This window comes from Erinaceus europaeus, chromosome 4 (assembly GCF_950295315.1).
Source record: "Erinaceus europaeus chromosome 4, mEriEur2.1, whole genome shotgun sequence".
Taxonomy (NCBI): domain Eukaryota; kingdom Metazoa; phylum Chordata; class Mammalia; order Eulipotyphla; family Erinaceidae; genus Erinaceus; species Erinaceus europaeus.
Window position 1 is genome coordinate 38,676,786 of NC_080165.1, and position 24,837 is coordinate 38,701,622.

At 37.6% G+C, this 24,837-nt stretch overlaps 1 protein-coding gene across 1 annotated transcript; it reads right to left on the reverse strand.

Moving 5' to 3' along the window:
• Positions 1–1,959: 1,959 nt before the first annotated feature.
• Positions 1,960–23,522, reverse strand: NRSN1 (neurensin 1). Its single transcript, XM_007525922.3, has 4 exons — positions 23,415–23,522; positions 21,564–21,628; positions 12,968–13,165; positions 1,960–3,626 (listed from the first exon to the last, which is right to left on the reverse strand). The coding sequence occupies exons 3-4, from the start codon at positions 13,154–13,156 to the stop codon at positions 3,228–3,230; spliced, it is 588 nt and encodes a 195-aa protein (XP_007525984.1). The 5' UTR covers positions 13,157–13,165; positions 21,564–21,628; positions 23,415–23,522; the 3' UTR covers positions 1,960–3,227.
• Between the last annotated feature and the right edge of the window lie 1,315 nt (positions 23,523–24,837).

Here is a 24,837-nt window from a genome sequence, read left to right on the forward strand (position 1 = left end):
CCACCCTACTTGGCAAGTATAAGGACAGGATTGTGATTATAGTTAGTTTAGTTAAGTTTAGATGGCTTAGATTGTGCTGCGTTCCACATGAATAAAGACTGATCTGCATACAGCTCAGCCATGAGTCCCTGGTTGTCTGTCTCCCACCTGCGAAGCTAGACCGACAATTCTCACCTGCTCTGTTTCTATTTTCTGGTTTCCCTTTATTAAACATTTTGTCCTGCCTCATAACTTGTTGCCTTTTAGACACCAAGTTGCAGATGCTACTATGATTCCATTCTGAATCCCATGGGCAGATAACTTCACCAATGTGTCCTGGAACTTCACTTCTGCATTTTATTTTTGGCCTCCAGGGTTATTGCTGGGACTCAGTGCCTGCACTATGAATCCATTGCTCCTGGAGGCCATCCTTTCCATTTTTGTTGTTGTTGTTATTGCTGTTGTTGTTGCATAGGACAAAGAGAAACTGAGAGAGGAGGGGAAGGCAGAGAGGAGGAGAGAAAGAAAGACACCTACAGACTTGCATCTGAAAAAGAGTTTCAATGAGTCCTGTCCTGATAAAAGCAAGTACTAGAAGGGTCTTCCTATACCATATTGAGGAACTAAGTGATATCCTAAGAAAGCAGAGGAAGAGGTGAGATGGTATTTGATGAGTAATCAAAGAATGGCAGACAGCTGGTTAATGACTTTTAAAATTGTCTTTCAAGTTTGATTGAGCAGACACTAGTGATATATTAAAACAGAATGGTCTTAAAGGTCAAGAAAATGTTCAGGTACAGCTCATGAAACTTGTGTGCAAGAGACCTTGGGTTCAGTTCATCAGTATCAGTAGTATTTGGATCTGAGTGATCAAGAAACAAATACACAAAACCAAAAACACAATGGTCTTAAGGTTTTAGGCTTATCTATTTCTTTACAATGAACTTATTCTTCCCTGCAGAACAGAACCTACTAAAGTAAAGTGACATCACATCATTATAGCTGTGAAAGAGAGAATTTATTGAAACTTTAACTGCAAAACTTCTAAGTGAGTCTCTCTTGACATTCAAATCAGCATAAGAATGTGGAGTCAGTACAAACCTTTGATGCCATGGGCCCACTCCAACAGAAAACATCACCCGTTCCCCGTAACACACACACACACACACACACACACACACACACACACACACACACACACACACACACACACACACACTAGCATGGTATAGTAGCCTCCCTTTGTATATGTACTTCCAGTGGCTAGACACCTACCACTTCATGGGGCAAGCTAATGCATGTAAAGATGGTAGATCCTCTGTCTACAAGAGTTATTCATTTAGTATTCATCCTCCCCTTTTCGGTTTACTTCACTTGAGAAACAAAGATAGAAAAGGAAAATACAAATTAAAACTTGGACTGGATTTGGTATATTGCAGCAAAGCAAAACACTCTTTTTCAGACCCAATGCCAGCATTATCCATTTTGGTCTCTTTCAGGTATGAACCATAGAGCTGATTTTAATGACTGCCATTGTGCTTGTTGCCCAAGCTTTCAAACCATACAGCTACTAATTTTCATTCTAGAGATTTTAAAGTGAACTCTCATGCTCAAAGACTCATTGAAGCAAGACAGAAGCAGGCATGGAGATCTACCAGTGGTTTTTCCTTTAGTATAAATGTTTGAGGGCTTGTATATGGCTTTGAAGAATAAAATTAAAAGTCTGTTTCCACAAGAGGGTAAGAACCTGAGCAAACTGGAGTAGTTTCTTCCAAATCTGGCCAATGATCTTTGTTGAGGATGCTGTGTGCCCTGTGTTTTATGCTGGACTGTGCAAAATAAACAGTGTGCACAAAGAGTACTAATTGCTTCATTTATTCTCTCATTTAGCCAGGGGAACATCAGAACTTATTCAGCCTCAGAATGGAAAATTACATGTTGGAGAAGAAGTAGCCACACATTGAAGGAATGACAATGCAATTCAGGTTCCACTTGTTCACATATTTTATTTATCCAGTGAAAGAAGGGAAAAAATAGACACAACTTGAAGATGGCACAAATTTTGAAAGAATATCAAGGTCACATCTTCCATTTTACCTAGTTTCAATCCACAGATAACTGCAAAATCAACATTTTACTGAAGAAGAAAATATCCTAGTTGAGAAAGATTCCCCCCCCCCCTTTAAGGTTAATATCTACTGAGGAGAATTCTTACTTGAGGATGGCTTACTTTAATTTTATAAAAATATGATAGCATTCTATAAACTGCTAGGGTGGGATACTTAAGAGTTGGTAGAGTGGGCATTGCTGAGTTGGTAGTGTGGACTTGATAACTTTTCAGGAATCCAGGACTGTACATTTCTTCTTGTGGTGAGAGTTACAAGAACATAAAAATATCCTGGGATGGCAGTGGTGTGGATATAAATGGCAAAACAAATAAATAGTAACCCCTCCCCCCCAAACAACAACAACAACAACAAAACAACTCAAGTGTCACAATCAGGACCCCAATTATGCAGAAGAAGAACCTAAGACCTGGGATTTTTCCCAGGGTTGTACAGTGGTAGAACTCAACATTTCTTAACTTCTGATTCAGTGATTTTTGGACACTGTATAGGTACTTCTCACATTCATTTCTTTCCTAAGAACTTATAGTTGACAAGTTTGGCTTTCTAAGTAAAGAAAAAAAAATGAAGAAAGCAGAAAGATTTGCCAAGAGTACAGGTACATTTGTATCCATTATTAGGGATTTCATGTGAAGATAGATTCAAAAGACTAGTACTTGGGTCAAGTTCTGGGAACTCAATTTTTCTATAAAATCACATAACAATATTTTACATGTAGTGAGACAAGAATCAGTGGCAGCACCACAAAGGAAAGGTGAGGAAAACCAACAGTATGGGAAAAAAAGGACAATAGCCACTGGGGGGGGGGGGGGCTGGTCTGTTCAGCACTTTCCAAAAACATGGAATAGGACACAAAATCACAATATACGAGAAGGGTTCCTGGAGGCACACAGAAACACCCTTTTAAGCAACTGGGTGCATGTGCACAGCACAACACTTGCCACCAACCTTCATGAGAGTCACTTGAACTAAGCCAAGTATGAGTTCAGCCTCTAAATAGCCCACAGTGATGCATAGACTTGGGACAAGACAATGACAAGTCCCCGTTGTCTCAAAAACTGACCTACTCCATTTTCATCATGTGTGCAAATAAGAGAGGGGTGGACTAGGGTGGGGAATATTTCAGGTTGCTGATACAGGCTGGACATTTTGAACCTTGGACAAAGTGACTGGGATCTTTGTTTCCCCTGGACCTGGGGCTTTTGTAATGGGCTGAGTGTGGGCTTTGATATCTGCAATTCTCTCTTTAAACTTTTGCTGGAGTAATTTTTCTTCTTTGGAATAGGTTTTTGCAAACACTGACATTAGCAGGCACCCTGCCATAGATGTGCCCCCGATGCAGAAGAGAACAGCTCCTGCCAGTTTGCACAGGTCAAGGGCTCCATTGAACTGGACAGCATGTGTGTCGACCACCATAAAATCAGCTTCGCCAAAGGCTTCAATTTTGGGGGGCACAAGAAAGCCCACAGCCAGAACAGTCAATCCAAGAATCACAAAAACTGTGCCAGAGATGAGACCGACCTGGAATAAGACACAATGAAGTAAGACAGAATAAGCACAAACCTTATCTCTTCCTGAGCCTTCCAGGCAGGATTTGCTTCAGATTTTGAAAGAAATGAATATCCCATTCACTATTAAAAACTTAGGAGAAACCAACATAATTTCCTACTTAGAAAAGGAGGTAAAAGGAAGTCCTTTTTTATTTTAATGTCAACTGGAAATTGTAGCACTACCTGGATTTTTCCTTTGAGTTTTCTACTTGTACAATTCTTTGCAACTGACAAAGCACCCCTTTTTGTTTATTTGCCTCATTTGATCTGAAGGAAGAGACTTGGTATCCTAGGAGCTAGCCTGACATCATCCACTAAGCTTTGATCTTGTTAGAAGCTGGGCTAGAGCTCACAACAAGGTCATGTTCTCCATTCAGCAAATCCACCTTACAGAACATCAGTATCACATGAACTCTCTCTGTGTGTCCTTGATGAAGCAAGACTAAATAAGTCCTCCACACAGTTTTGTCTAAGCAGAGAAAAAAAAAAAAAACAAAGCCATTGTGGAAGACAGAAAATACCACCCCCTTCTCTCTAGCTAGTATGAATTACTACTGCTTCTTTACCATTGCAGCTTTTGTCTTGCTTCAATCTTATCCCACTCTCAATAAGATTTATAAAGAACATGAGATTGTCCATGATAATCTAGAATGAACTCTTGTTTCCTTAGACCTTTCCCCTAACCACTTAACCTATATCCATTTTCCACAATAACACTTTGCTCATATTTTTAATAGAAATCTCCCAGGAGCTCCAGGATGCTCTTGGTGTTCGTGACTGGAGGACATTGCCGCTTTGTATAACTTGTCCATTCACCAAGAAGTGGGGTTAAAAAAAAAACATACATGTCATTTTACATATGAGGAAGTATGGTCTTTTAGAGGTTAGCTCATTGGCCTACTGGTAGATAGTTAGCATGTTACAGAGGCAGATTTAGGTGCTCAAATATGACTCCTTAGACCAGTGTTTTTTCCCCCTCTACATTATTTGGGCTTTACTTAAGCAAATGTTAAGATGGGCCCCGGATCAGATCAAATTAATGGGTTTTACAGTCAACAATATTTATACACCTTTCCCATATTTGGGAGCTACTCTCTTCCCTGATCCAGCTTTCTAGCCCTTTTTCCAGCCATGACATCATCTTCCCAGACAATAACTTAGATCCACCTGCATATCAGACTCCAGGCTCAGAGGAAAAAAAAAAAAGTATAGCCACAGGCCCTTTGGATTGTAACTAAAATATGCTTACTATCTTTCTATAAAACGAAGATCCCCCCACCTCTTCATCTGAACTTTTCCAACCTTTAGGTTCATGATTAGTCAACAATTTTTTTGGCTCTATATGTTTACTATTTTTTTCAGCCACCAGGTTCCAGATGCTAACACAATACCAACTGGATTTCCCTGGGCAGATGACCCCACCAATATGTCCTGGAGCCCTGCTTCCCCAGAACCCTGCCCCACTAGGGAACAAGGCAGACACGTTGGGAGTATGGATCAACCTGCCAATGTCCATGTTCAGCGAGGAAGCAATTACAGAAGCCAGACTTTCCACCTTCTGCACCCCATAATGACCCTAAGTCCATACTCCCAGAGGGTTAAAGAGTAGGAAAGCTATCAGGGGAGGGGATGGGATTCGGAGTTCTGGTGGTGGGAACTGTGTGGAGTTGTAGGCCTCTTATCCTATGGTTTTTGTCCGTGTTTCCTTTTTATAAATAAAAATTTAAAAAAAGATATGCTAAGAATATACATGGAGATTAATTTGCATTAAGTCAACTTTTTTAAAGTCAACTTCTAATAAAATATAACACTGAAAATGTTAAGTTCAGAAGTTAGCAATGAATAAACTTGGACATTGATTTTAGCCCTGCCAATTAGTACTTGAAAATTACTTCAACATGATTTCTATAATTTTTCTATCTTTAATATGATTCATGATAATAGCACCTATCTCATAGTGGTATGAGGACAAAATGAGACCATGTATGAAAAGACGTGGTCTTGTGCCCAGCTAAACAATAAGTTATAACAACTCTAATTATTGTTGTTGTTTAGAAATGTACTTGCAAAATTGTACTTCTTTGGTAACAGCAATACAGCATTTGAAATAAAGAACAGCTAACATGTAGTTATTTATTTTTACTTTTTTTCATTTCCTACTGATTCTAATTGCTTTTGGCTAGAATGACAAGGTTGAAAAAAATAGACAAATCATAACAATTAATATTGAACATTTAAACTGTATTTACTCATTTATTTAATTTCAGGGTAACACATTAGTAAAGAAGTTTTGGACAACAGAGGGAAAAATTCAGAAATCTATCACTCTAACAAAGAGGGAGGAAAAGAGCTAATATTGAGAAGATTTTGTGTCCTAGGCAAAATTTTTGATGTGTATTTTATTTAATTTTCACTAGTCAGTGTTACTGTTCTCATTTTACCTCTAAGAAACTAAGTTAAAAAACAGTTTGAAAGAGAGAGAGATGGAGATAGAGAGAGAGAGACAGAGAGAGAGAAAGAGAGAAGAAAAGTATTATAAGGTTTATTATTGTTAAGACTGAATCTAGCCCATGTCTTTATGTATTATATAAGACTATCCTAAGAATACTGTATGGTATTATTCCTCAAATTTTAATTTTATCCAGTACCACAAAATGATACTCGGATTAAGCTGATCAAAACAAATATCCCTCCTCACCTCTATTACATACTCAGGGAAACTAAAAGTTAGTCTACTTTTGATTATATTATTGTTGTATTATTATCAACATCATTACTATGTTTTTATATGTGATTCCTGGAATAAATCCAGGGTTTTACATATGAGGACTCTTTACCACTATTACTATAGTAATATCCTACCATATTTTGCCAATTATACTACTGATACTATTTTTATTACAAGATTACTACACATGAATACATTTCCATTATATAATGTTGTAAAGAAATAAATGTTGTAAAGAAAAAGCCAAAAGGAATCTTCTGAAAAAGTAGAACTCTTCTACATAAGATATAATAAAGACAAAATGTATTTGTAAAAGCAACATTTCAGGTTTTCCACATTTTTCTTAAAAAAAAAAAAAGACCAATAAATTCAACTTCAAAGACTAACCATTATTTATAACTTTCAGAAAGTGGTTCATATTGAGAAATTATGAATGCAGAAACCAACTTAACATATTCATACTGATATATTCATATGCCACTATACCTGCCCCCCGGCAAATACACTTGTACTAATTCTCAAAAATTGAGAGCCATAAAAATAACCATCTGAGTTTCTTTAGGAAATCCAAGGCCAATGTCCTTTGTCTTCTATTTCTGTCCTGGCTCTCCAGAGTGCACCTTCTGACCATGTACTCAATAAAGATTTCTGACTGACTACCTTAGGCCACTAGGCTTTTGAATATGGAGCCAGGTGATTGGTTCCTGGCAATCTGCTTCTTCACTGAGTAGTGCTTTTTTTTTTTTTTTTACTTTTTAACTTTTTTTTTTTTCATAAACACCATTCCTACCACCAAAAGACTCTGTCCCATCCCTCCCCTCACCCCATGAAGCTGAACATGCACCCTCACCCTCCACCCAGGGTTTTATAGATTAAAATTCACTCTTGTAATATCTTTATAATATGGTTATATTTTTATGGTTCTCAATTTTTGAGAATTAGTACAAGTGTATTTGCGAGGGGGGGTATAGTGGTATATGAATATATCAGCATGGATATGTTAACTTGGTTTCTGCATTCATAATTTCTCAATGTGAGTCACTTTCTGAAAGTTATAAATAATGGTTAGTATTTGAAGGTGAATTTATTGGTTTTTTTTAGAAAGTTATATCTTGTAATATTTTTTTAGAGGAGTGCTTTATAGATTAAAATTCACTTTTGTAATATCATTCAGAAGCTAAAAGACAAACCATGCTTTTAAGATGGTACAACTCTTCCTTATTACAAGAAGTGAAAAGTGGTTTGCCTTCCTGATTTTTCTTTCTTTTCCTATTTCCATCGGGGGGGGGGGAGAGAAAGAGAGAGAGAGAGAGAGATAGGTAATGAGCTACCATTATTTATGGTGGGGGTGTGACATCCTAAATATCTAAATCTAAAGATCCTGACAGCACCATTGATGCAAGTTTAATGAAGATTCCCAAGACATGTACCCTGACAAAGACTCCAAACTTACCAAAATACACTCTGGAGAGTTTGAGATGATTGGCATGAAAATTTAATAATGAGATCAAAGGTACTACATGAGTGAATCCCTGGGTTGGATCCTTAGCATGAGAGAATAAAGACAAAACTAGCAGAAATCTATGGATGCTGGTTCAGTGGTTTGGTCTCTCCTTTTCTATCATAAATATTGGTCCTAGGAAGTGGTCAAGCACATGCCTCTCATGTGTGAGGCCCTGGATTCATTCCTTATACCACTATTATTACATAAAATAGTAATAAGAAAAATAATAATCATAAAGTGTAGACTATTGACTTCTCTAAGCATTTAAAGGAAATTGGCATGTATCAGCTTAATGTTGGTAACACACTGGAGTAGTAGAGGAAATAAAAATAGGGAGAGCAACGAGAGTGACAGAGACATTAGTTCTGGAAAATAGTTCTAAGTTGAGATGAACTCAGGTCTAAAAGAAAGGGGAAAAAAGGGGCAAGGAACTTGGGCTAGCGAAATAGCTTACTTGGATGGTGTGCTGCTCTGTCTGACTCCCACCTCATTCTAGAAAGCTTTGGTACTGTTGTCTCTTACATTCTCTCTCTGCTTCTTTGTCTATCTTTCTCCATCTGAAAAAGTCATCCTGCAGTGGTGAAACCCTGGTGATGACAAAAAACAAACAAACAAAACATTTTAAAAGAAAAGGGACTGTATTAGATGGAGTTTACAAATGTAGCACAAAGTTTCATAAGGGTCCAAAGAATAGAGCAGTTCTATTTGGGGCCATGCCAAAAAATCCGATGTCTCCTGATGAGGTTCCTCTCCAGGGAAAACTGGAGGAGCCTGAGTCTGTGGGGTCAAGTCAATGCCAATAATTGAAGAAAATGGCCTGTCTACACCATCATGATTCTTAAAGATGGCAGCAAGCAATGTTTTTGTGCTGCAATTTCAGATGACTCTTTAGGATGAAAAAATAATGTGTGAAAGCCCAGAACCTGTTGTCTGAAATGCGAATTGGATAGAAAAAATGTTTTACTGCTGACGGCTCCAAGCCAGAGACTGTTGTTATTTTGCCCAACATCCTCTTCCTTGCATCTCTGTGAACTGACGAGATCTGAAAAATGCAGTTTATTCCAATAAACAAAGCTGGCAGCAGTAGCAACGCAGCTGTTCTGGCAGAGAGCAGGCAGTAATGACTGTTGGAAGCAAGAACTAGTGTGGCAGGAAAGAACAGCATGTGTGGGGAAAATGTTGGATGGAACTTAATGTGGAAGGAGCCATCTGGGGTAGAGGAAATGCGGTGAAGTGCATTAAGAGTGAAGACTGGTTTTTCTCTCTCCCTTTCTTTCTCCCTTCCTTCCTTCCTCCCTCCCTCCCTCTTTTCTTTCTTATTTCTTCCTTCCTTCCTTCCTTCCTCTCTTTCTCTCTCTCTCTCTCTTTCTTTCTTTCTTTCTTTCCTTTTTCAGAGCACTGCTCAGTTCTGGCTTATGGTGGTATGGGGTATTGAACCTGGGACTTTGGAGCATCCATGAGAGTCTTTGCATAACCATTATGCTATCTACACCTGCCATAGTTTTTCTTTTTCTTTCTTTTTAAAAAATCAATCTTTTTTCCTTCTTTTTAATTAATTTACTTTTTAAAAAATCTTTATTTGTTGGATAGAGCCAGTCAGAAATTGAGAGGGAAGGGGTGATAGAGAGGGAGAGAGACAGAGAGACATCTGTAGCACTGCTTCACCACTTGTGAAACTTTCCCCCTTCAGGTGGGGACCAGGGGCTCGAACCTGGGTCCTTGTGCACTATAATATGTGTGCTCAACCAGGTGTGCCACCACCTGGCCCCAATTTATTTACTTCTAATGACAGAGAGACACAGAGAGAAAGATACACACAAATAGCAACCAGAACACTGCTCAACTCTGGTTTATGGTGGTGTTGGGGATTGCACCTGGGGCTTTGGAGTCTCAGGCATGAAAGTCTTTTGCATAACCATTATGCTGTCTGTCTCCTTAGCCCTACCTTTTTTTTTTTTTTTTTTTTTTGCATCATGGCTGATGACCTTTCCTGAGCAGAATCAGAGATCTAAGCAGTGTCACTTGCCAGCAATGTTGGCAAATATTAGCTCATTTGTCTCAACCCTAATACCTGACCTTCTTGTAAGGACACTGAACTTTACAAATAACAGTGAATGCCAAGCTATTATTTTGGCCCTTCCACAGACTTTATCTTATGTAGTCTCACATATATATTTTCCTGAGCAGTAACAACTTGCATGAAATCTACCTTCCAGAATCTATTCTTCCAAAAGACAAGCAAATTCAAATGCTCCAGTTTCAAAAGCTTTTCTAGAGCCTACATAGCTCTTCAGTTACTGCTTGAAAGAGTTCATATACAAGCATAGCCCCAACACTGCCTTTCTTTGTACTGGTAGAAAGCTCTTTATAAACACACTGGAATGAATTAATTTATATTCTCTAGGAGGACCTTCAAGAGCAGTTCATTTTCTTGGTAGAGTCATGGTCTCTGAAATTGTGAAATCTTGGGTTAATCAGATTGACAATAGGATAATGAATGACCATTATTGTATCTTATGATTAGGGTATGGATCTTGGATTTGACGTCTGTCCTAATAAAATTTCCATAATGTTATACATTTCTGATGGTTCTTATTCTTCCAGTAGGCTCAGCACAACAGGGACAAATACTTTTGAACATAAAAATACATAAATTTCAGTATTGGCATGGACATTTTAAGTGACTTAAAAATCATACCCGGGAGTCCGGCAGTGGTGCAGCAGGTTAAGCACACATGGCGCAAAGTGCAAGGACTGGCATAAGGATCCAGGTTTGAGCACCCAGATCTCCACCTGCAGGGAGTTGCTTCACAGGCAGTGAAGCAGGTCTGCCAGTGTTTATCTTTCTCTCCCCCTCTCTGTCTTCCCCTCCTCTCTCCATTTCTCTCTGTCCTATCCAACAACAATGACATCAATAACCACAACAATGTTAAACAACAAGGGCAGAAAAAGGGAAAATAAATAAATATAAAAAAATAACAAAACAAAAAAAAAGAAAAAAATAATACCCATACTAACATATTATTTGATGAGTTTATAGCATCATAAATCACATAACCTCTAATGTTCTGGATTCATACAAATACTTATTATGTATCTCACTGGCATTTTAGACTCTTGGCAAAACAGATCTGTCAGGGAAATATTTGTTTTTTTGACACATCGGGAAGCAACCTCCCACATATCTGGGTAAACACAAGATGTGCTACACTAGTCCATACCAGTGAGGATTCATCAGAGGCAACATTTCTGTGGAGCAAGGAAGTGGGCTTGACCAATTCTAACACAAAGCACATGATAACAGTACATTTTGAGTTAACATACTTCATTGAAAATCCATATTAACAACTATGTTATCCAATATTTTATTAATTAGATTTCCAGTTTCATTTCAAAACCCATTGTGCCATAAAGCAGCGGGTAATAATAGCTAACAAACTGTATGTGTAACATATTTCTAAGATTTTTTATTTTTATTATTTATTTATTTATTTATTACCAGAGCACTGTTCAGCTTTGGCTTATGGTGCTGTGGAGGATTGAACTTGGGACCTTAAAAAGCCTCAGGCATGAGAGCCTTTTTGCATAATTTTTATCCTATCAAATGTCACTGCTTCTGAAACTTTCTTCAGTCAGCATTTCTAGATACCATCCTTCAGGAAATAAATAGCTATCTCCACCTCATGTTTGAATCTTCTTTCTTTCATCGAACTTATCACTTTTTCTTATTGTGATGACTATTTCTTCACAGCACTTGACACTACATGACTTTCTACCAGTTGTTTATTTGTCAGTGGTATATTTCCAATGACAGATTGTACATTACATGAGGATTGGTTTTTTTTTTCTGTTAGATATAGTTTATTTTTAGTAATTTAATAATGATTAATAAGATTGTAGGGCAAGAGAGGTATAGTTCCATATAATACCCACCACCGTAATTCCATAGCCCATTCCCTCCCTTGGAAGGTTTCCTATTCTTTTTTCCTCTGGGAGTATGGACCAAAATTCTTTATGGGGTACAGAAGATGAAAGGTTAGGCTTCTGTAATTACTTCTTTTCTGAGCATGGACATTGGCTGGTCAACCCATATCACCAGCCAGTTTCTATCTAGTAGAATAGGGTTGTTTTTTTTAAAATCTTCTTCTTGTGTTTGAATTGCAGCACTTCGTAAATTCCTAGAACAGAATACATACTAACTATAGGCTAAGTGACTAAGTCCACTGTATAATGAGATGTTTTTACTAGAGGCTCAGAGAGACTCATCATCTCATATTTTGTAGAGGCACAGTTAATATACTAACCCACAATATTATTAGCACTAACACTCTAAATACCAAATTCATTCTTTTTTTTTTTTGCCTCCAGGGTTATCACTGGGGCTCCGTGCCAGCACTACAAATCCATTGCTCCTAGAGGCTATTTTTCCCATTTTGTTGCCCTTGTTGTAGTTGTTACTGTTATTGTTGCTATAGCTGTTGTTGCTATTAGATAGAACAGAGAGAAATCAAGAGAGGAGGGAAAGACAGAGTGGTAGAGAGAAAAATAGACACCTACAGACCTGCTTCACCTATTGCGAAGCAGCCCCACCCCCACCCATGGAGGTGGGGAGCCGGGCCTCGAACCAGGATCCTTCCGCCGGGATCCTTCCGCGGGCCCTTGCACTTTGTGCCATGTGCACTTAACCTGCTGTGCTACCGCCCAGCCCTCAAATTCATTCTTTTTAATTACCGTTTAAATTTGTCAAATGATCATTACAAAACCTGAAGGGAGTTTTGTCTAAGCATAACTGTACAGTTGGTGAATTTGAAAGCACACAGTACTAGTAGCTATAATAACTAACGATGATGAGTATACTTATTTCTGGTTTATCTGAAAATCAACCATTATGCAATGTTTACAGATTTTCTTCAGTTCAAGGTATGTATTTCCTTTTTTCAAGGGACTAATACTTAACCATTATCTGGAGTGAGGCACGCCGTATCAAACTTGCAGTTCCCCAGAGTGAGTATATTCTACAGATACTATCCATATTCTAGCACTTTTCCATTCCCTGAGCTAATCCATGCTCTTTACTTACCTTCCAGAATAATGAGCTCCACCTGTTAGGTGATCGCTGGATCTGGAAATCATCCTCATACTCCCAAATGGAGGTGGTGCAGTCCTCATAAAACTGGTGTAGATAGGACCGCACTCCATAGCGCTGGTACCCACCCTCATTAGCGGTCTGCACCTGCTTGGATCCACAGATGTTGCTGCAAGAACTCATGTTTCTCAGCTGAAATAACAGAATCCTCATGTATTAACCTAGTACATCCTCAGGATTCAAAAGCATATTAAAGGAAAGAAGCAGATTAGTGATCTCGGCCTATTTGAACAATGTAAAAACAATGTAAAAGAAATGACGCCTTTAGAAAAGTTTTTTCTATTTAACGTTTAAAGTAGGATTGGCTTATGATATCAGATAAGGTTCAGGTGTACATAATAACAGGTAAACAACTAGACATACTTCACTATATTCATCATTAAAATTCCAGTTCTATTCTTTAGCACACAAGTGATCCGTTTTACTCAGTTTCTTACCCTTCTACCGGGCTTCTTTCTGGAAAACACTAATACAGTTCGACATCTTAAACATTTCTTTTCAATTTATGTGGTTCAGTAGTTTTGTTTCTTTGTATACCACATGAGTTCAATCTTATGGTGTTCACCTTTCTTCTTCTGACTTATGTCACTAAGCATAATACTGTTCAATCCCACCAGTGTTGCTGTAAATGGCAGAATTTCATCATTTTAATAGCTGGATAATATTCCATTGTGCATACATTGCCATGCCACATTCAGCTAAGTATTTGTCAATGGGTAATTATATATTCTCTCAATGTTAGTTGTGAATAATACTGTGGTAAATATGGGGATGTTTATATCTCTCCAAATTATTGTTTTTAGCATCCAAGGAAATACCTAGAAAAGGGAATAACTATATTATGTGAAATATATATTTTCATTTCTTTAAAAATTGTATTTATTTATTTATTATTGAACAGAGACAGCGAGAAGTCTGGGGAGACAGAGAAGAGAGAGACAGAGAGACACCTGCAGCCCTCCTTCACCACCGGTAAAGCTTTCCCTTAGCAAGTGGGGATTATGGGCTTGAACCTGGGTCCTAGTGCACTGTAATGTGAGCACTCACCAGGTATGCTACTACCTGGCCTTTATTTTCATTTTCTAAAGGAATCTACATGCTGTTTTCATAATGGTTATCACTGACATTGACACTAATAGTGGTCGTACACTGTGCCCTTGTGAATTACTTTTTTTAACACCATATTCCCTCTGGTATTTGTTCCTTGTTCTTTGGATACTAGGTATTGTTACAAATGTAAGGTTATATATATCTCATTGCTGTTATGATTTGCATTTCCTTAGTAATGAGAGCTGGCAAACATCTTTTTATCATCTCTTTTTCATCTTGTTGACCATCTGTATTTCTTTTCTGGAGAAGTCTAAAGACTGGTCTTTCTTGTAAGAGTCTCGTCTACTTAATGCAAAATTTCCCCCAAATACTCAATGAGTAGTGCTGATACTCCATAAATAAACAGGGAGAGTTAAACAGCTCATTTCATGTATGCAAACATATAAACATTAAACACATGAGAAAGAGCAACAAAGAAGATGAGCTATTCATTATCTTGACAACAAATCTTCAATGTCTTAAACCCCAGTAGTATTTCAATTTTCATGCTCAAGGATGAGGTAAAAACTCTCACTAGCTAAGATGAAATTTATTATGGGGTGCTGTCTTAGGTTCTTAACATGTATCCTTGTGGAGTTTATAGGGGGTTTACTCCTTGGCATTTTGAAAAGGCAAATTCTCAAAATGCTAAGACTATCTTGTTCTTACATTTTAGCTAATTTCCAAGTTGTATAAGAGCTTTATTAAAAACCTAGGACCATTTATACTTCATATTTTATTAATCACAAAAGGCTCAGCTGATAATTTATACCTCACTAACACCAACACCATATATTTTACTCACTGTGGATATATCTGTTCATATGGAATGATAGAGCATAATGTAGAGAGTGGACTGAGACTTATTACTTGCCATGAAATGTCTAGTAGAAATAAGAATTTAAGAATTAACAGACAATTATTAAATGAAATTATGTTCAGGGTGAGTTTTTTTATTATTATGCTCTCCCCCCCATCCTAAAATTGGACTTTCAACTTTATTTGATTTAATGCCCTTTGACAATATTAGAAAAGGAATTTATAAGAAAGAGCAATTTTGGCTAAATAGGAAATTCTCAGTTATCTTCTGCTCTTGATTTTCTGATCTTCATAATAGTAGGTCAATGTTTCTTATACATGTGAAATATATTTATTTATTTGGAATACTGAATTATACTCTAGATAATTTTTCCTGTGTGACTACAGATACCTTTAACATGACAAAGAAAGAAACTTTGTATTTTTATATTAGTCAGGTTCTCTTAAAGTTTGCTGTTTAATCCAGGTTAACCAAAGACTATGTTTCCAATTGCTTAACAAGTAACCAAATAGTTGGAGAGACAGTGTAATGATTACCCTAAAAGATTTTAGTGCATTGCTGGTGGGAATGTAAATTGGCCAAAACCCTGTGGAGAGCAGTCTGGAGAACTCTCAGAAGGCTAGAAGTGGACCTACCCTATGATCCTGCAATTTCTCTCCTGGGGATATAGCCTCAGGAAACAAATATACATATCCAAAAAGATTTGTGTATATCTATGGTCATAGCGGCACAATTTGTAATAAAACCTGGAAGCAACCCAGGTGTCCAACAATAGATGAGTGGTTGAGCAAGTTGTGGCCTATATACACAATGTAATACTACTCAACTATTAAAAATGGTGATTTCGGGAGTCGGGCTGTAGCACAGTGGGTTAAGTGCAAGTGGCGCAAAGTGCAAGAGCTGGCTTAAGGATCCCAGTTCAAGCCCCCTGCTCCCTACTTGCAGGGGAGTCGCTTCACAAGTGGTGAAGCAGGTCTGCAGGTGTCTATCTTTCTCTCCCCCTTTCAGTCTTCCCCTCCTCTCTCCATTCTCTCTGTCCTATGCAACAGCAACGATATCAATAATAGCAACAATATTAACTACAACAATAAAACAAGGGCAACAAAAGAGAATAGATATTATAAAAAAATAAAAATAGTGATTTCACCATTTTCAGCCCATCTTGGATAGAGCTTGAAGGAATCATGTTAAGTTAGTAAGTCAGAAACAGAAACATGAATATGGGATGATCTCACTCATAGAAGCTGAAAAACAAGATCAGAAGGGAGAACAGTAAGCAGAACTTGGACTGAAGTTGGTATATTGCACCAAAATAAAAGACTCTGGGGTGAGGTTGGGTGTGGGGGTTCAGGTCCTAGAACATGATGACAGAGGACCTAGTGGGGACTGTATTGTTATGTGGAAAACTAGGAAAAGTTAAGAATGAACAAACTACTGTATTTTACTGTAACCTGTAAACCACTAATCCCCCCATAAGGAAATTTAAGAAAATCACAAAAAAGATTTTAGTGCATGAGGCTCTGAGGTACCAGGTTCAATCCCCAGCATCAAGATAAGCCAGGGTTTAGCAGTGCCCTGATAACAGGAAAGGGAAATAAATAAATGGATCAGGCAGTGTCGCATCTGCCTAAACACACACTTTTTTTTTTTTTCACTAAAGATTTATTTTATTTATCTCACAGGAACATGAGATAGAGGCCATTGCACTGGCTTAGATCTGAGTCCTGAACTCTACCCACTGAGCAATTTCCTTGGTCATTTCCCTTCCTAATTTTAAGCACTTCAACTGGGTATCATTCCATAGAAATATCAAGAGCTTAGAATGCATTTGGTCTAACTACAGCAGCAAAGTTTGACAGGTCAAATTACATGCTAAGCTAATTTTCACATCTTAAATGCTAGTGATCTCTAATAACTTTTATTTAGTGTTTATACAATGATGATGAATAATAAAAGCCTGTTACTAGTGATATATATGTAGAGTAAATTTAAAGGCTCTTTTAAATTAAATTTGTTATAAATTTGATATTTTAAGAAAATTTCAGTTAAGGGGAGATGTACTTAGTTTTACTAATTCTGCTTTGTCACTGAAAAAGCTGAGACACTGAAGATTCATGTGTTAAAGGTTACCTCATGAGTCAGGAAGCAAATGAAAGATGACAATTAGTACACTAAGCAAGAGTATGAAATGAATCACATACCAGCATAATTAGCACTAACTCCTCTAACTGTGTTTTTCAGGTATCCTATAATACATCAAATACTTTAACATGAAAAAGGACAAAAATAGATATGGTAGGAGTGAATACAACAAAAACAAACTCATAGCAACAGGAAGAGTTATTTCCCTTAGAGGCTGAAGTACCCTCTCTCCAGACTGAGGGTTGAGGCAGAGCAGGACTGTGTGACATATATAGTACACTATTCCAGGCACAGCTTGTTTCCGGAATCCTAGGTTGACTATTTCTACTTTCTAGGAGGAGGTTCAGCAGTCCTACTTTGTTAAACACAATGTGGAAAAAGTCATAAAAGAGACAGAAAGTGTCACAGAACAAATGTTTTTGAGTATGAGTGATGGAAGTTTCTCTAAGGCAGAATGAATTTTAGTGATGCTTGATGCATTACAGAAAAGAAATCTAGTGAGTTAAGCGCACCTGGCACAAAGCCCAAGGACAGGCATAAGGATTGCAGTTCCAGCCCCTGGCTCCCCACCTGCAGGGGAGTCGCTTCACAGGCGGTGAAGCAGGTCTGCAGGTGTCTCTCTTTCTCTCCCCCTCTCTGTCTTCCCCTCCTCTCTCCATTTCTCTGTCCTAGCCAACAATGATGACATCAATAACAACAACAATAACTACAACAATAAAACAAGGGCAACAATAGGGAAAATAAATAAATAAATACTAAAAAAAAAAGAAGAGAAATGCCAATTAATCTTATTTTCACTTTTGGGCATTCAAACCACAAGAACATAGTTTGTACTGTGTTAGCCATACAGAGATTGGATTATAATTCTTATATTGTATTTTTTTATTAGGGAAATCATGATTGATAAGATATCTGTTGTCACGTGATATAGTTTCTTTTTTTCTTTTCTTTTTTTATTATTTTTTATTCCCTTTTGTTGCGCTTGTTGTTTTATTGTTGTAGTTATTATTGTTGTTATTGATGTAGTTGTTGGATAGGGCAGAGAGAAATGGAGAGAGGAGGTGAAGACAGAGAGGGGGAGAGAAAGACAGACACCTGCAGACCTGCTTCACTGCTTGTGAAGTGACTCCCCTGCAGGTGAGGAGCCGGGGGCTTGAACCGGGATCCTTATGCCAATCCTTGTTCTTTGTGCCATGTGCGCTTAACACGCTGCTCTTCCATCTGACTCCCACATGATATGGTTTTTAATCTTTCTGTGCCTACTTAGATCCTCTTTCAGCATTATGCAGTGGGCATCTAATGCCCACCCAAATCTTTTCTTCCCCATTTCCAATTCTTGTCCTTTTTACAACAGATGTTACCTTTAATGCTAGTCTTGATCTGCAATTTACTGGCCATAATTTTTAAGTGCTACTGTTTTATCACTTTTAAGATAAGGTGACTTGAACAAATGAACTCTACTTCCTTCCAGATGTAGTTTTCATTCCTCTTTCTTTTCTTTTCTGTCTTTTTTCTCTCTCTTGCTTTTTGTTCAACTTCAGTATCACTTTATTGAAGGAATTCTGATTTACCGGATTGTTGTACTAAAGGTACATTTTTCTCAAGCTGGATGTCAATACATTTAACCCTTTATCATGCCATCATCTTGCTTCACTTTAGTAGGGACTTAGATCCTGGACTACCCCTTATTTTTCTATTTTTTAAAATTTTTATTAGTTATTTAGTATTGGTTTATAAAATTATAAGGTAACAGGGTTATAATTCCATACCTTCCCCACCACCAGAGTCCAGATATAGTTTTCTGTGAGTCTCAGGTCATAGATCTACAGAATGAGTTGAGTATTTTTATTGGATAAAAAACTAGGTTTATTTGTTTGCCAATTTCCCAAGTCTTCCAATATTATCATTGATTGTCCAATCATCCCAAATTATAACATTATAAGTTATCTCTTCTAAGAAGCTTACAGGCTACTGGTTCACTTAGTTATGTGATATTAAGTAGACCGGTTGTGTGTTATTTAATTAACAAGTTAATTCAGTACCAAATATATTTCTTAAATAGTAGCTACTGTGGGCATTACAGATTTCATTCTTTTTTCCAAATAAGTAGCTTACTGTAATCTTTTTTTTTTTTTTTTTTTTTGCCTACAGGGTTATTGCTGGAGCTCAGTGCCTGCACTAAGAATCCACTGCTCCTGGTGGTCTTTTCCCCCCCATTTTATTGGAAAGAATAGAGAGAAACTGAGAGGGTAGGGGAAGATAGAGAGGGGGAGAGAAAGACACCTGCAGATCTGTTTCGCTTGTGAAATGACCACCCCCCCTGCAGGTGGGGAACTGGGGGCTTGAACCTGGATACTTGAGTATGTCCTTGTGCTTTGTACTGTGTTTGATTAACATGGGTCTACTACCCAGCCCTGCTTACTGTAATCTACTCCAACTGCAGAGTACTCCTCCTTCTCTCTCTCTCTCTCTCTCTCTCTCTCTCTCTCTCTCTTTCTCTCTCTCCTTCTCTCTTGTCCTACCAGAGCATTGCTCAGGTATGTCTATGATGGAGTGGAATTGAACCTGGGACTTCTGGTGCCATAAGCATGACAGTGTAACAGAAATAGTAATGCTAAACATATGAATATTATGTAACAGAGCCTGGTGGGTGCCTTTTCTCTAAAGATATTCACAATATCCCAAGAAGTACATGGATGGGGTAAAATGGAGTGTGTGAATAAAAATATTTTCATTTTAAATGAATCCATGTGAGTTTTTGCTTTATAGACAGACATTCTAGAAACCTCTCGTCTTGTGTTGCCATCATGGCTAACTTGATAGAGAAAGTCAACATTAGTGTATAGTTATTTGGTCATAGCTGTAAACAGATATTTATTATGAAATTAAATTATTAAATTCTCCCTGAAGGGCATTTAAGGCAAGATCCATTCATATGACTTTTTTCTTTGTATAATCCTATATAAGGATAATCTCAGTTGCATTCACAGTTATGCATTAAATGTATCCTCATTTCTTAGCAACACAGCACATTCATCATATCCCATAGATCTGTGCTCCTTTCCCTAAGTCCTCCTACAACCAGAATATTAAATATTAATTCTCTATAATTTCCTATTCTTTTGCACAGATTTGGCTTTAGTGCTGGTTACCTGATGTTTTATGACGTAGTTTGTTTAAGCTTTGATAGAGCCATGTACATGATTAGACTAAAGTTCATGAAGGAAGGGACTTTGTCCTATTTACTTTAATCTCTTTGAAACTTTTTGACACAGAATTATGCATGGGTTAATAAGATTTGATGATGACCTGAGTGGTCCTTTATCTTTATCCTCCCTTCTTTTGATGTTTTAAGCCAGTAATCACTTGCCAAATCTATGTGAGATAATGATTTCAAACATAAATAGGACATAGTCTGCCTTAGTGGATTCTTAGGTAAAGAGGGAAAAGAGCCCTAAAACAATAAATATAATATAACCAGTAATAAAAATAATATCTGTTCTCCATGGGACACAGTACAAATCTAAAAGTCTCTTAAATGGTTTCCCTACTAGGCAAACATACCCATATATGTATTATTATTATTATTATTTCTATGTGTGCCAATGCACTATGGTATTTATTTTCTAGAAATTTAAATTATAGTTTTATATATGTAGATAGGTTTTTATTTAAAAAATATTTATGGTCATGAAAACATAAATGCCTGTCTGCTTCATGAAACTCTAAAAAACACTAAAGATGATATATTATTTGTTTTCACATTCTCCATTCTCCTTCAAAGAAGAGAGGTAGAAAACTGAGACACACAAAAGATGAGTGCTTTCTCATGGCTGTATGTATATGAGTCAGTTGTGAGACCAGGCACAGGCTCTGTTATATCCACTTTCTTTGAAATATCATTCATTTTTTTATACTGCTTTTCTCTCCCATGAAATCATTCTGAGATAATGGGAGTGAAGCTCCTATTAGAGTCACTTTTCCACAGGGCCAGTGTTCCAAGGTATAGGCCCACTGTTGGTTTAAATAACTTACCCAACACCAAACCAAAAGGTTAATTCACTTAAGACTCAGACTCTGAGTGAATGCATGAAGACATGAAACTCTGCTAAGAGCATTTTCACTTTTAAACCACTCTAGAATTAAATCAATATAATCATGACATTTAAACATGAAAACATTTTTCTTTCAGTGGATTATTCCAGTTACATTTTATTTTTTTGAAGCAGAATGTTATGTGCTTTATTTGTACCCTCTAAGTTAGTGGAAATAAAGCCATTTCTATAATCTTTACAAGAGAGGTAATAATATGCAATTATCATAGCTAATTCTTCTAGATGTATCTTTAAGTTATGCACTTAAAGTTCAGAGTCAAAATGAAAAGAGATAAATTCCACTTTCTCTTTTAATCTCTTCTTTGTCTACATGTAGACAACAAGTTGCTTTGAGTCTACATGTGTCAAGGTGTCAGAGGAAGAACTTTGAAGTTCTTCCTCTGCTTGTTCAGTTTTGGATCTTTCTTTTCAATGGCACATTCTCCAATCCTAATTAAGAAAATCTTTGAAGTAAGTAATCCAATGAAAATTTGATTTTATAAGACATTTCTATAACTGCTTTTTCTTATGCTAACAATTTTGTTACCAAAAATTGACAAAGAACTTGTTCAAGAAGATGAAAAACATCAGAGCACATTTTGTTTTATAGACTTTAAAGTGACCTCTCATAAGCATTTATAGATTACATGAGGCAATAAAAAGAAAAAAGCATTTTAAACTAAACATATTATACCAATGCTATTCTTATCATAATATACTATATAGTCAATAATACTAAGTAGGCTGATCCATCTATATTTTATAAATTCTAAATAAAATGATTACATGCTTTCTAGTACAGATTGGATCTATTTAATATCTATTCCATTATATTGTGAAATAAAGCAATTCTATAGTTATTCTATATAGCAATTCTATAGTGTACACACTGTATTTTCTGATCTGTTTACATGTATTTTCAACCCATTAAGACTTTGGATTATTTGGATTATTTGCTCATTGGGTTGATTTTTACTCTTACATCCATTTTCTTCCTATCATGATCATTTTACTGTTCATCTGCTTAAGTAAAGCAGGTGTCCATGCAAGACTTAATTAACAGCCACTGTCAGCTATAAAGTTGTTGGTTTCCAATATTACTCTGGTTATGTGAAGGGAAATAAAAACTGGGCCATATTTTTCAAGAGGACATTAAGAATTCATTCTTTCTGATAAATAGTTCACTGCACATTTGCAGGAGAACCTCAAAGACTAGAGGCAAGTTTAATTAAGACCCAATAAATTATTTTCATATTTCTCTAGATTCAAGATATATGTATTAATTTAAACCAAAGTTTCTTTTTGGGGCCTAAAATTTTGTTTGTGAGTGAATGAACAAATTTGAGATGAAGAAATTGTACTGGAATTTTGGATCTGATAAGAAAAAGAAAACAGGCTATTATGAATTCCCTCCCCCTACAATGGCTGCTGGCTCAAACCTCCCATCTTTTTATTTGTCATCTTCTCATTCTCTTCTTAGGAATCAATTCCACAGTTGCCCTTCACCAAAGGTTGGCCTAGTAATGGAGTCCAAGGAGCTCTCCAAGGTTCTGACAACATTTCTGTTACAGAGCCAGAAACCAATTAAATCAACTGGAGTTGTTAGACTCCAGTTAGTTTGTTTGTTTATGGTCATTTGGTTGGTCTGACCTCAACCTCAATGCCTTTTTAGATAACACAAAGAAGTTGGTCTGAGGTCACACCAAAACACTTAGACATCTTTTAGGTATGGAAAAGGAGTGGGGAGGGCAAGTATGTGTTAAATTCTACCTGGAAAATAAATCAAACCATTTTTGCAAACTCCATGCATATATAGCTGATTTATTCTTACCTATAGTCAACTTTTGTGTTTCTCAGGAAAGAAACTCTTGAGTTTCCCCTGTACACTGCCTCAATTATTACATAACACAAATCACAAGCTGCCAAAGCATGGAGTTAGCTATTCCTTATTTGTATGTGTTCACGGATTTTAATATACAATATTTTGTAAACCTGTATGCATATATAACAAATATGATGCGTAAGATGTATGTGTGTGTGTGTGTGTGTGTGTGTGTGTGTGAGAGAGAGAGAGAGAGAGGGAGGGAGAGGGAGAGAGAGAGAGAGAGAGACACTATAAATATTTGTGCATGAGGAGAGAGGAAGGAAAGAGGAAGGGTAGGAGAGGGAGAACTAGAGAGAGAGACAAATCCTGCTTAGAAAACCGCACCCCTGGGCTCAATATCGCTTTACCTACCCCCTTCGATCCCCCGACCCTTGGAGCAAGTGCAGCTAACTAGCTGCAGATCTCTCGCTGGGGTCCCATCGCTGCCGCCGCCGCAGCCGCCGCCACCTCGGTCGCCGCTCCCGCCTTGCCGAGCTCAACCTGCGCGTGATTGACAGCCAGGCGTACGGCGTGCCCGCGCAGCTGCCGCTGAGGCCGCCACCGCCTAGGGGCCGGGTCCACGCAGCGCGGGCTTAGAGGCAACTGGGCGGGGCTCAAAGCGGCCTTGAGCATCAGCCATTCTTTCAGGCTTCGCCCCTTGTTCGGTGCCTCCCAATAGGACAGAGGCTGGCCACTTGGAAGATTGGTCACTGTGCCCTGCAGATGCCCTACCAGCCTAGCATCTTCTATGCCTTCCTGTTTTGCCTTTTGTTTTCCTCTTTTCCAGCGCAATGTCTATGGTCATAGCAGACACAAAAAGCATAACTTTTAAATAGAGAAGGCAGGCAAATCATCAGGTTGTGGTCCTTCACACACCCCCCCCCCCACACACACACACACATACATACCACCTCAGGTTCAAGATAAGTAGACATTTATCTCAGATTTTTAAAAACTTTTAATTTTTTTATTATTATTGTATAGATCGAGACAGAGAGAAGAAAGGAGATAGACAGGAAGAAAGATAGAGACACATCTGCAGCCCTGCTTCACCACTTGTGAAGCTTTCCCCCTGTAGGTAGGGGCCAGGGACTTGAACCCGGGTCCTTGTGCACTGTAATGTGAGCGCTTAACCAGGTGCGCCACCACCTGGCTCCCATTTATCTCAGTTTTCATCTTTGTATTTGTCCCCATCAGACACAAAGTGAGCTTCTCTTGACTGGCGAGAGTTCTGCCCAATATAAGAGCCTTCTCACTTCCATCAGCATTGGACATTTTCAGTTCTTATTCTTGTTCCTGATCCAGTATCAGGAAGTCTAAATGGGTGAGATGGCAGAATGATGAAAATGAATTAAATAATTATACGCAAGAAAATATGTAAGTGCATGAGGCAAAAAACACACGAGAAAATTAGTTGTAAATACGTCAGAAAAATTGTGTAGGTGTTGGCAACATAGTTTATAAATCCAATAACTCCAAGTGACAGTTAATGAAAATATTACTAAAATAGATATAATTTACAGAGCCATTCTGCTCATAAAACAATAGCACCTAAATTTATTCGTACTTCACATTACCTATTAAATATATACATATTAAATTTTCACTTCAATTTTGTATGATAGGTTTTTTTTTTTTTCACCTATGTTCTGTTCAGCTCTGGTTTATGGTGGATCTGGAGATTGAACCTTAAGCATGAAAGTCTCTCTCTTTCTCTTTCCCTTGAGCACTGCTCAGCTCTGGCTAATAGTGGTGCTGGACTTCAACCTGGGGACTCAGAACCTCAGGCATGAGA